This window comes from Pagrus pagrus (genome assembly GCF_965226575.1).
Source record: "Pagrus pagrus genome assembly, chromosome: 9".
Taxonomy (NCBI): Eukaryota; Metazoa; Chordata; class Actinopteri; order Spariformes; family Sparidae; genus Pagrus; species Pagrus pagrus.
The window spans coordinates 24,111,618-24,125,123 of NC_140193.1; the positions used below are offsets into that span (position 1 = coordinate 24,111,618).

Genomic DNA, 13,506 nt, shown 5'->3' on the forward strand with positions numbered 1-13,506 from the left:
AAATGATATTCATTAAAGGCAGCTGAAAACATAAATACTGAATAAACAATGATTTTGTTATGAATGTCAGTGGGATTTTTAATGAGTTTTCCTTACATCTGGAACAGAACCCTCAAATTCTGGTTTCACTTTGGCTCTCTACAATCAAATAATTGAGTAATCATGAAGCTATTTCTCAAGGAAAAAAAAGATTTGCTGTTTTCAGCCTCCTAAATGTGATAATGTTTCATTGTAAATGAAATAAATCTTATTATCATTAAAACAAATAATCAAGAAAACAATCCCCAGAATACTAGATAATGAGTATTCATTATCTATGAGTATTCATTATTCATATAATGTTTATGTATGTGCACATTCCTGACTCTATCTGACTTAATGTTGCAAATATTTGCTATTTTTCCAGGTTCTGGAATAAAGGTCGTAACTGTTACATCATTTGCAAACTGTTCATTCATTTTCAACAGAGAAAAAGTGTTAAATATTAAGAATGATCGATTCTATTTGAAAAGTATTAGACAACAAGAAAATTATTGATTCATTTAATTTTAATTGTTTCAAAATTAATTTAAATTTAATTTATTTTCTTGTATTTAAATTAAAATAGATTTTTGAGTAAATGCTGTGTATAAACAAAATTAATTAATTGTAATTTAACTACTACATCTAAGAAATGTCATTGACGTCAGAATATTGAAATATCAAATATTGTTAGAATTAAGTGAACAAATAGTGTTGCACTAAAAGGGATTGGATTGTGTTGGAATAAAGTGATGAAACTGTGTCGGAGTAAAATGATCCAAGAGTTTAATTTACTTTATCGATACACATTACAATGACTTTTTTGCCAACAGTAATTACTTGTGTTGCTTTCACACAATTTTGTGAGTTTCTGCCAAAACAAATCAACTGGGTACAACCAGTGTTCACTATTGAATTGAATAAATCCAGTGCATCTTTTTAGTGCATGTCTTTTGGATGTGTAAGCTGTTTGCTAATGAGCTAATGAGCTGGCTATATCAACTTTTGGACTGTTATGTTAGACTGTTCAAAAAGATCCTGCATTAATATGAATGATCAGCCCCACATGTAACAGATGAGGTTAGCTATTTAAGGGCTCGTGTTAGTTTGACTGTTGAATAGTAGCTGAACAAACTGGATGACAGTTCAGTAAAGATAATGCACATTAACAGACCATCTCTAACTCTTACTGATTTGATAGGTTTTAATTACCTTCACTGTGTAGAAAGTCCTGGAGGTCCACAACAAATCCTCTTACACAAGAGCCTGTAACGCTCCTTGGCTATCATTGCGCCTGTTTTCAGGAGGCAGGGCTTTCCATTTTGAACCAAACATAATTCCTTTGAGACCTAGTAGACTTTACATCCCTCAAGATTCAACTAGTTCTACAAGATTAAAACATGTCTAAGAGAGAAATATAAATGGATTGTGTTGTATACACTAAATGCATGTTTCTAAACTGAACAACCCACCATTTCCCCTTTTTAAGTGGAGTAACATTAACATTCTTTTGCGATTGTCTTCTGTCCACCTGACAAAAAGGTGAGTTGTTATAGTTCTGCCTCATTTACACTGTCAAAAGTAGCAAAATATTGAGCCAAGACTTTAAATTTATGCCGGCAGTTCTTATAGGTAAACTGGGTATAGGTAAATCTGCTCTCTCCAGTTCTGACTCATGTTTCCACCTTCGTCTTCCTGCAACAACTCACCTCTCTCGAGATTTCAGTGTGAGACGTCTCCTTAAACGAGACTTGTGTTCCTGGTTACAAATAGGATGAATCACTTACACACCAAAACATGTTAACATGAGGCCATGGTTTAAAAATACTGTAATTCCCCTTTAACTAGGACAATGAGAGTCCTGAAATTCACATGATGAGATATACTTCAGAGAAGAAGTATCACTGTATTGAACCACATCTACAGAACCGCTCGCCCACTCTGATAGTACAGTTGCGTTACAGAGAGCAGCTACACTAAAAAGACAACAGGCAAGTTTAATTTTGGCGTGCCATCACATTACTCACAAAATTAAATTTGATGTGACCTACCAGGCGGGATGTTTTTCATTTCAACCAGAGTAAGGAGAGTCATTGCCAGCTGAAAATGAGGACCTAAGCTCAGCTCAGGACATCTCTAATTTTCATCCATTGTTTTCTTTCTCTATGTGCTTTGGCAACACAAACGAAAGTGGAAAAAGTGAAACTGAAAGATAATGCGACAGATTTTCCATCCACCCCAACAAAGATGACTCTGATCTGATATGAGTTGACGGAACCTACAGAGCTGCTGCGCACACATACAGTGTGTTGCCCATCACAGGTAGCGTGTTGGCCGGTTCCAGATGGAGATGAGTTTCCCATCATGCCCCCACCAACCCACTGTGCCAGCAGGCACACACACACGCACACATACAAATTCAAATATATATGTTATGTTGTAATATTATATTATTATAATTGCGAGGACAACTTCCATTCACTTAAGGTTTCACCTTGTCCTAATTCTAAAGTTAACAATAAAAAACACGTCTAAATCCTAAAAATAACTGGTTTAATTTAAAGGGATAGCTCCACAACACACAAACACACACACCCACACACATACAGGGACGTACACACTCACACACAGTGGCAGTCCAGTCCCATGGTGACCTGGCCATGTGGCTCACTGTGGGGAGTTATGGATCATAATTTACACACACACACATATACACACACACACACCATACTTGGCACACGCAAGCGCACACACACACACTGAGGCTGCAGCACTGCATCACTCGTTCAGTGTCACTGACAACAATTGATCATGTAAACAAGTCCACCGCTATGATATTGTAAATTGATTGTAAATTGATCAGTTATCGTTCCTTCAGAGTTTTTTACACTCCTAAAACCTCCAGAGACGGCCTGTAGGAACTCTTAACCCAGAAAAGCAGAAAAGAGAGTGTCCCAGTTCCAGTCAAATACTAAATGTGTTTTTTGAGTATTGTAAAACTGTGAAGTGGCAAAGTTTAGTAAAGTACCTAAAAATTGCATTCCATTTTTGAATGTGCTGTTTATGGACATAATTGTCCCTCAACACATTGTACAAATAGAGAAATAGTAATAAATAAATAAATGAATAGTAATGAAAGAAATAGAGGTATTTGGCACAGCTGGAAACATAATGCAGATGGTGGTGAAACAGCACGAGACAAAAAAAGGTGTAGCATTTTTGCAAAAACCTTTGTGGTTTTTTTTGTTTGTTTGTTTGTTTTTACAGCTTAATTGATAATCGTATTCCTATGCTACAGTTTTAAGTTTGTGCAATAGTTTTCACACAGGAAGAGCCACTGGTTTCAAAGTGCTTTATCCCAATCTGTATTCCCATTTAAACTTTTTCTTGAAAGTCTGACTACACCTCAATTCAGGAGCAACTCTCTCTCTTTTCAAATCTTTCTGGGCAGGATCTAAATACTACAATACCATGAGCCTTGGCCACAATTGCCATGAAGAAGACCCCAGTTGGAGACGTAAATCAGTGTGGTAGATAATCCAGTGCAGTGATAATCCGTTGTTGCAGCTGAAAACAAAACGCGGCGCCATAGCTGCTGATTTCAATCAAAATGACCAACAATGCTAATGTAACTTAATTCAAGCTGCCGACTGTAGTTACAGTAGTACGGTGTTAGTGCTGCACGTCACAGAACTCTGTGAATGGATTTCTCTTACTGAAATGCACCTTGGAGGACGTAGTAAGCCTCTTCTCTGAACTGCTTTAAAATAACCATATATATAACCTCTTTTGTACTGATGATTCAGCAAAGAGTTTCATGCTGATCCTGTCTGCATGTATATTTCATGATTTCACGACAGTGCAAAACATTTCAGTACTTTGATTTATTGTAACTGCAAATCAGACTGGATATCATTTGAAATTCTTTCATATCAGTACAGTTATAATATCTGAGTTTACCAATTATACAAAACACGCTCTGTATGTCCACCTGTGTGAAAGCTCAGGCCTCACCTCCCTGTCAGACAGAGAGACAGGTTACAGGGTGAGGCAGGATGAATTCATGTATACAAATAAACAACAACAGCTGATCCATTTATATAGAAATATCTCATCAACACACTCACAGCATGCTGACAGGCTGATTCTCAGTGCGTGTGTTTACGTGTGTGTGTTGGTGTGTGTGTGTGTGTGTGTGTGTGTGTGTGTGTGTGTGTGTGAGTGTGTTAATCTCCTCACACTGAGAGACTCTAATAACCCCCCATGGGCCGAACCAACTGCTCTGTACTACTGCCAATACACACACACACAAACACACACACAGAGTGCTGGCTTAATGACATTAGCTTGGATGAAATACAGCAAAACAGATTGGCTTCAACCTCACAGACACACTCACACTCACACACACACACACCACACACAGTTTTTACACCTTTATCCTGCTCCACTAAGCAGTTCTTCCTGAATGAATTTTAACCAAAAACTAAACACGCAACACAAGATTTTAACAAAATAATCAATATTGATACAAACATACTACCAAAATATTACCGCATGACTAAACCAGATACTGTGATAACCTTTACTGGAGGAAGCTAATTTCTAGTTCCTTCAGTTTTCATACACTTCCCCTCTCGGTGTCTTTTTGGTGTGTTTTGATGCTACTACCTGTAATAACAGGAAGGAATCTCCACCAGCTTCTGCTGACGTCAGAGCTGATCAAAGTCAATATAGCTTTACTACAGTATATAAGAGATGGTGGTGGCCCACTCAGAGGCCTGCACCTGCAGTAGTCCCAGTGATACAAAAACAAGCATTTATTAGGTTGTTAATAATTGTTGGCAGAATGTGAAAAAGGTGGGACCGGGCTGTGAGGGCACAGCACAGCATCCGGATGGTGTACAACAAACGGTCCTCTATGCGTGTCTGAAATCTTTCCCTTATGCGTTCTAGCAACAAGGAAGTACTTCGACTCATTAGGTTTGTCTTTTAACTTTCTGTGTTTTATATAGTAGGGGTGTAACAATACATTGATCTGGATCGATATATCGATTCAATGATCAACAATCCAATCGATGCAAAGTGTAAACATCGATCCATATCGCCTCCATCGTTAAGATACAGCTTTATTCTAAAATTCCCCTGGCACGTTTCCATCCATACACAACTCCTTTCGGAACAGTGCTCTGTTTTTATTAAAAAGAATAGATTGCTTTCCAATTAAATGTCTGGAACCATTGATTAAATCATTTTTCCACTGAAGAGTTCAGTAATAAAACTGTCAAATCATATTTTAGTTTTTTTTTTGTGAGTAGATATAAATGTAACTGATTGTGTTAAATGGGCATATGATATCATCTCATATCGCAGACCCCTCTATCAAATCAAATCACCTTTGTGATATCGGAAAATATCTCACTGTGATGAAACTTGTGATTTACACCCCTATTACATTGTGGCACTAATTAGATCAGTTCTCCCACATATTTCTAGGATCAGCTGGTCATGTTTATGTTTTATTAGTCCTCGTCTGAATGTGTTGGTATATTGCGTTGTATGTTTATAACAATTACATTTGTTGTTGAGTAGCTATTCAAAAGGTGCTGACAGTACATCAGTCACAGTGGAGACTCATTTGGTTAGAAACACTATTACACACAGTCCAGTTTCCCATAACAAGCTGATTATTCTAAATTATAATAGCTATTATTATAATAAAGTTATAAAAAGTATAAGTTACACATACTTGAAAGTTTTCATTTATGTTGATAAATCAACAAAGCCAATATCAGCTGATGTAATTATCTTTTGTGAAGAAGGAAAATAAAGCTGATAACTATATCATCAGACATCAGAGCTTTTGAAAAGTATTGAACACAAATTAATTGTTCAGAATTGAGATATTAGATATGGGTTGTAACCATGGGTTCCCCTGGTACTAGTATTGAAGCAAACAGGCTGTTCTCCATTGCTGGAGACATAACATTAGTGACAATACACAGTTTGTTTGTGGGTTAGGGTTAGGGCTAATCCTCTTTTTTTTCTTACTCCAGAACATATAGCCCACATTCTGTTTCTGTTTCTCTAAAAGACATTAAGCAGGTGGTGATGGACCAAAAATGATAATGTCATGTCGGTATAGACTGATATCAAATCTGATATTCACCATTTTATTTTAACTGGTGTTTTTTTTTTTTGTCAGATTGCAGATAAATTAAAAAAATTACAAATGTGCCACTTGGCTCTGATGCAGCCGTCCATTTGTGTCAGTTACCATTTCATCCACAACACTATGTGATGTTACATGTCACAAGTAATAGCCTATTAACACTGAATATTCTCATCTGCAAAGTAACTGGTAACTTAAGTTATCAAATTAATGTAGTGGTGTGTGTGTGTGTGTGTGTGTGTGTGTGTGTGTGTGTGTGTGTGGTGGCTTGAAGTTTGTCCAGATGTCATGTTTCAGGTGGTCTCAACATGACAAACCTTCTCCATTACAGCACCAGCTGCCTCGACATACACACAGTCTGTCTGTCTGTCTGTCTGTCTGTCAGCATCAAGACAACTGATCGACATGTCAACCCATCACTGTTGTTACTGACCTGTGGGGGTTTCTGGGGTGATGGGGGTCCAGGTCAGTCTGGTTCGGGTGAGCAGGACGTCGTGACTCTTTTTCCCCAGTTTGAAGATCCCACGCAGAACAACACACTCACTGACACACACAAGCAGAGTTGATTTTTGACAAATCAGAAGTTTAAAACTGATATGGAAGAAATATTTTGTAATTTATATCAACATCAATGCTGATAAATCAATCATTGGGTCATACTGAGGTTTCTGCTGATTTCTGGAAATCTGTCCAGAGGTGAAACTGATTTCTCTCACACTTACTGCTGATTCTGTCGTCAGTGAATCTGAAGGACACAAACTAAACACCTGGCTGAGGAAGAATATGGAAAGAAGGTGCTCTGTTCACTCTAACTAATATTATTTCCACCCATCCATCCGTCCGTCTGATATCCATCATTTACTGCATCTCTATCAGGCTGTACTGAGGGAGTCCAGTACACAGCTAAGTGTGCTATGTTAGCATGCTAGCACACTGATGTTTAGCAGGTTTAATGTTAACCACGTTCACCATCTTAGTTTAACATTTGCTGTTTCTCAATAAACACATACAGTACGTTGGGTCTAATGGGAACGTGATATGTTTAGTAGGTATTTGGTCAAAATCCAGTTAACTGCTGTGTTAATAAGTTCCTCTGCTCCTTTTCCCTTAAAATATTATCAAATGTAACATATTTCATAAAAATGTAGACATTCTTTTTTGGGCGTGGCAGATTGCCTTCACTATAATGCGTAGCAGGGAAGCCTGCATTGTTTAGCAAACCGAACTTGATGAAAAAAAATAATTGTAGATGAGAACATCAGATATTTGTGGCGTGATGAGAAAATCATAACTGTGTTTCCATCAATGTTTTCCACTTGGATCTTGGATGTTGTTGTGTACGCTTCTTCTCCAATGGTTTAATAGATCTGACTGGAATTCTTTATCATGAACCAGCCAAGAGTCTGGCATAGCCAGACCCACCATGGCGCCGCGTCAGCGCTGGAGAAAGGCCTGACTGCACCAATTCTCATTCTGGTATAGGGGTCATAAACGTTCTGGCTTGTTTGCATGTCTTTAAACCAATCACAATCGTCTTGGGCGGCGCTCAACCTAGAATGCGGCAACAGCACCCCTGCAAAATAGTGCCAGGGTAACTTGGTTTTCATGTGGGGAGGCGAGTCCTGGCATTCATGGCTAAAACCCTGCAAAATAAAAGGTAACAGCTGCTAGCTTGTTTTGTGCCGTTAGAGTAATTAGTGTTGGAGTAATTTCCCAGTTTCAGTGTGTAGCTTGCTAGCTTGGAGGTTGCTGTTGTTGTTCTTTCATGTGGCAATGGGGATTTTGAAAACGGTACACACAGATAGTGGAAGGAAGGAGCTCACAGACACACTGCAACTGCGACAGTCGTGGTGGTGTGTGTACCGGGACAACAACGGCTGACAGTTCGCTGCATCAGCTACACCACTGGCTGTTTGTTTAAAACAACAGCGAGAAAAACACAAGCACAGCCCAGATGGCCGGAGGATGGATGACCCTGACAGGAGCAGCAGAAGACCAAGAGAGAGCAGGTGTATTTACCATGTCGATACATTTATGGTTTACCTGCAAAGCCACTGTTTATAACAGCCACAAACAGACATTATCAGAGCTCCTGTGTGTTAACAGAGTGCCGAAGTGACGCCACTTCCAGTGGACCTCATGGGACCTTACTGAAAAAATTGTACATTAGTCAAGGGGGCTAAGCCGGACAATTAACCTGCCCCGGACCAGGTTAGTTTTCAAGCATAAATTGCCATAGTAACTGAGCTTGAACTACGCTGAGCTTGCTTTATGTAACAGAATCAACTGGAAAATGAGTCAGACTAACAAAATAAGCCTGGCTTATTAGGTAATCTTGTTTTATGGAACAGAGGCCCAGCAAATCAGACTATCCAACACCTAATATTTGTAATACAGTAGTGGGTGGAAAACACAATCGTTTTCATGTCATTCTTTTTTGGTTATTTTTCTCAATTAAATTAGGATTTGCGTTACCTCTGGATGAAAACGTGGCAATTTAAGAGTTCTGTAGAATGAATCTGAACCTGTGGTTCTTTAACCGATGTAAAAGTTTGGTATTTTCATAGTAGCGGCTGCATGATGGGTGCTGCACTTAAGTCCAATTTTGAGGTACTCACACCTCCACTCCACTACGTACATTCTGGAGGCAAATATTGTACTTTTACTCTACTACGCTTATTTGGTAACTTTAGTACTTGCAGATTGCTTGCTGCATTGGAGGGCCAAAGTAGACGATTTTTAAGTTGATTTTTTTTATTGGCAACTGGATTGAAAAAACACTGATTCAGATAATTAGAAATATGTTTAATATTGAATCCAATAACTGGCCAGGTTGATAATCGGTCGACCCATAGTATACAGTACTGTATATACATGCAAATTTAAATTTTGACACTGAAGTACATTTATTGCCAGACACTTACTTTTGATACTTAAGTACATTTAATATCAGATACTTAGTAACTTTTCCCTTACTAGTACTATTCATATGGGTGACTTTTCACACAGTAATATCTTGACACAATATCTTTACATTTACTAGTAAAGTATAACTTTAGGGTACTTTTACAACAATGTGCACCATTCATGCACAAGGATCTATTCTTTTACTTTAGTACAGTTTTGACAGCAGGGTTTCTTCTCTTAAATACTTTTGTGATTTTTGATAGCAGAAATGAAAGATTCAGGGATTCACAGTGCAAGCTGTAACTGTTCTCTCGTCTGATTCATCAGTTTGTTGTGGGCCTATGAACCACCAATCAGAGAGCTCTTTGTGGTTCTGTGTGGAACCTTAAACTGAAGGAACCTCAGAGCAAACACTCACCTCTCGTCCTCCTCCTCCACCTGCTGCTCCTCTTCCTGCTCCTTCTTCTCCTTTTTCTTCTTCTTCCCGCTTCGTTTTTCTTTCTTCTTCTTCTTCGTGCTCTCTCTCTGCAGCTTCTCCTCAGGCTCCGACATGTTTACCAGCTCAACCCACGAACAAAAATGCAAACAAACAAACAAACAAACAAACAAGCAAGCAAAGAGTCGGTTATGAGTTTGTTATTCTTCGATAAACAACACGGCAGATAAACACGTAGTAAGCTGATCACCACCGGCGCGTTACGGTGTATTTCCGGGGTCTCGTCGCTATGGAGACAGACAGCCGCAGCTCTGCCGGACTGACAGCTCGTGCACGCGGCGGGTCGCCCGGTGTCTAATCAACGGGCGTGCGCGCTCCTGTGTGTAGCTTGTCTCCAGGCGGGAGCGCGCACACGGTGAGTAAATTTAAAAGCTGATAGTACGTTACCTCATTACGTCATCAACTCATGTAGCATACTGTAGCCGATACACTTAGAAGATACGATTTCACAGCCGCTTGTACGACATTTAAATAAAAAACAGGTTTGTGTAGGTTAAGCAGCCTCACAATTAGTATCAGTGCACCTAAACTACCCAACATGGTATGCATCTGTAATAGGCCTATATTATAGGTTAATTAGGCCTATTGCAGATCATTTTAAACTACTGTAACAGTAGTTTTTACGTTAAAACTCTTTAGTTTTGCTGATAATTTATCCATACTTTTATTTAAGTAGAAATTAGAACGTAGGACTTTAACCTATGTTGGGATCAGGAGTGACTGTACTTCCAGTGTGGTCTTACTTCTATTGAAGTAAAGGGTCAGAATTTTTCTTTGAACTCCGGTATATGGCTGATATTTGAATAAACAGGTTGCCTGTTGAATTGAGGGTTGCCAGTTTGAATCCATGAGTACAGACTTTTCAGAATCTGACTTAGCCTCACTAACTTAACTCTTGCAGCAGCTTCTGGTGGACCACCATGAGACCATGGCAAGAGACTGATTATTTTTTGATCCAGTTTGAATTGTGCCATGAATCACACATAGGATTGCCAATTTAAATGAGGATTTTTCAACTAAAAAAGTAGCAGTTTCATATAAAACTAATCCAAAATAACAGTGTGAAAATACCGAATTACAAACACACCCAGCAGTTGCGTAAGTGACGTTGTCTCGATTGTCACTCTCCAAAACCCATAACCAAAACCTTGTGGAGCTGGTCCTGTATTTTACTGTATTTATGACAAACTGCAATGTTCTTGACTTGAAAAAATAGCTTTTGAATTGGCAAACATCATACAGGTCACAATTTAAATGTGATCAAAAATGTATTTGTCTCTCGCTATTGACTACTGTAGAAATTTCTTTAGAAATAGAGTCCCATGGGGCACACTGGAGAGGGCATGACTTCGCTGCAGTGCTGCAGCATTTGGTCTAATGTCATGTTTGACAACATTGCCGTCAACATCTCTGTGAAACTGCTTTATCAGTTGAGACTTAAGTTGTTTTCAAAGTGAATGGGACACTGTGAGGTCACAGTGACCTTGACCTTTGACCACCAAAATGTCATCAGTTTATCCTTGACTCCAAGAGGACATTTATGCCAAATTTGAAGAAATGCTTTCTCAGAAATACAGTGTTCACAATAATGGGACAGACGGACAACCCAAAAAAATAAAATGCCTCGGGCCATAGCTATGGCTGGCACGGAGGCAAAACAACTAAGATGTGATGCATATCATTATGGTGGGTTTGAAACCGACCAAACTGAGTGATACACAAGTGAAAAGTGAAAATGTCCTAAATCCTCCTCCATGTTTTAAAGCGTGTTTGCAGACTGTTTAACTCATGGTGTCATCTGTTAACTGTTAATGAAGTCTGAGGCATCACTACTGTACGGCTGCCTGCAGTTGATGCTCAGTCCCTCTTTCCCCCCAGTCCTACACCCCTGCTCCCTGGCTGTGGTATATTATGAGCTACAACACCAACAGTGTGTGTGTGTGTGTGTGTGTGTGTGTGTGTGTGTGTGTGTGTGTGTGTGTGTGTGTGTGTAGGTGACAGATGGCTGAGTTTAAGCTGCATTAATCAGTGTTATGATCAGCTACAGACTGAAACACAAAACCTGTATCACAAAGACTACTGCTAATACTACTATTAATACTGCTAATACACTGCTGCTAACGCAGGAGCTGTATAATCATGAGATGTTTATGTTAATATAATTTACTTTTAAAGAATAAAATGTTAATTTCACCATCAGCAGTTCAGCTTTTTTAAGCAATTTTAATCTTAATTTTCTTCCGATCTCTCTATATATACAGTCATGGTCAAATGTTTATTTACACTTGTAAAGAATCTGTACATCTCAACATTTGGTTCAATAATGAATTTATTATAGGTCCACTCATTCCATCACAGAAAAATGAGAGTTGTAGAAATCATTGGAACCCAGGACTGCCATGATATACATGTTTTTTTACAAGTGTGTATAAACTTTTGACTGCGTCTGTATCTGTAAAGTGTTTTTCATTATTCTAAAGCAGCGTTTCTCTGGCTAAATAACATGATATCGTAGTTCCAGATATCTAGTTGGTTTTATAACTAACATTTATTCTGCAAGTGTTTTCTGCTCCGTTTGAACAGGATGAGTCGCAGTCTCACTTTATTATTCCATTTTAAGAGGGAAGCTAAATGGTGGGATATGGCCACCATATTGTCCCTGTTGACATACACGCACACGCGCGCGTGTACACACACACACACACACACACACACACACACACACACACACACACACACACACAGCAGGACAGCAGTGTGTATTGAGGAGGGCTCTCATGCATAAGCGAGATCATTTTCATAAATTAAAATCTTGCCTGCAGAACGAACATCTGTGTCCGTCACACACACGCACACACACACACACACACACACACACACACACACACACACACACCTCACACACACGCACAGTAATCCTGGTTTTGTCCTTCAGCTGTTGTGATAATGCAGTTAACATGCTAACAGGGTTTTCTCTGTAAGGGGATACGTGTTTTCTCCTCAAGTGTCTGACCAAAATTACAGAATATGGCTGCAACTAACGATTTGTTTCTGGATTAATTCTTCAATCTACAAAATGTCAGAAAATAGTGTAAAAATGCACATTACATTTTCTCAGAATCCAAGGTAATGTCTTGAAATTAATTTTATCTGACCAACAGTCTAAAATCCAAAGATATTCAGTTTGCTATCATGAAAGGCTAAGAAAACCAGCAATTAGTCAAATTTGAAAGGCTGAACCAGTGAAATTTGGGCGTTGTTACTGAAAATAATTTCTTCGGTGCCTGATAGAATATGACAAAAAAGTCTAACCCTACTTGAAGCCCCCTTAGGATCTATAAGCAGTATAGACATTTGATAAATGGTAAGAAAGTGTCAAGTAGTTGTAAGTGGATATTAGGAATTTACAAGTGTTTAATGCTACATAGATGGACTACCCAGATACACTTGCTGTGAATGGACTAATTAATGAATCGTTTTATCTTATTGTCCAACAGCTTGATTATTGATTGTTTGGGCAATCAGGTGTAATTCTGATTAGTTCTGATTAGGCTGCCAAATTTGGGAAAGAAATCAGACATAATTCACCTTCAGCAGCAATGAGCTGCTCTAAAGCGGCATGACCAAAACAGATATAAAGAGAGATAAAAGGTTTTATGTGCCACTGTATATTACATATACATATTACATTTTTACATTGCGGGCCTAGATATTTCTGTGTGTTTAAGGTATAGGTGTGCTTTTTAACATTATAAATAGAACGGCATTCAATTGTGAACTTCAAAGTGAACTTGCCCAAACTGGACTGAAAAGGACTAAATGAACCCTGAAGAAACTGGATACAGCCGCAGTAAAGTGGACTGAATGGAGTTTTGTTGTGTTGTTGCTGATGAACAGAGTCTCAGATTAA

The 13,506-nt window shown here is 38.6% G+C and overlaps 1 protein-coding gene across 1 annotated transcript in view; it reads right to left on the minus strand.

Annotated features, from left to right (window-relative positions):
• Window positions 1-9,861, minus strand: part of cerkl (CERK like autophagy regulator) — a 35,135-nt gene extending 25,274 nt beyond the window's left edge. Inside the window, exons 1-2 of the mRNA XM_084361667.1 lie at window positions 9,519-9,861; window positions 6,627-6,736 (exon numbers count right to left, since the gene is read on the minus strand). Coding sequence (XP_084217793.1) covers window positions 6,627-6,736; window positions 9,519-9,652 — 244 coding nt within the window. The 5' untranslated portion in view covers window positions 9,653-9,861. The remainder of the gene's footprint in view (window positions 1-6,626; window positions 6,737-9,518) is intronic.
• Window positions 9,862-13,506: the final 3,645 nt, after the last annotated feature.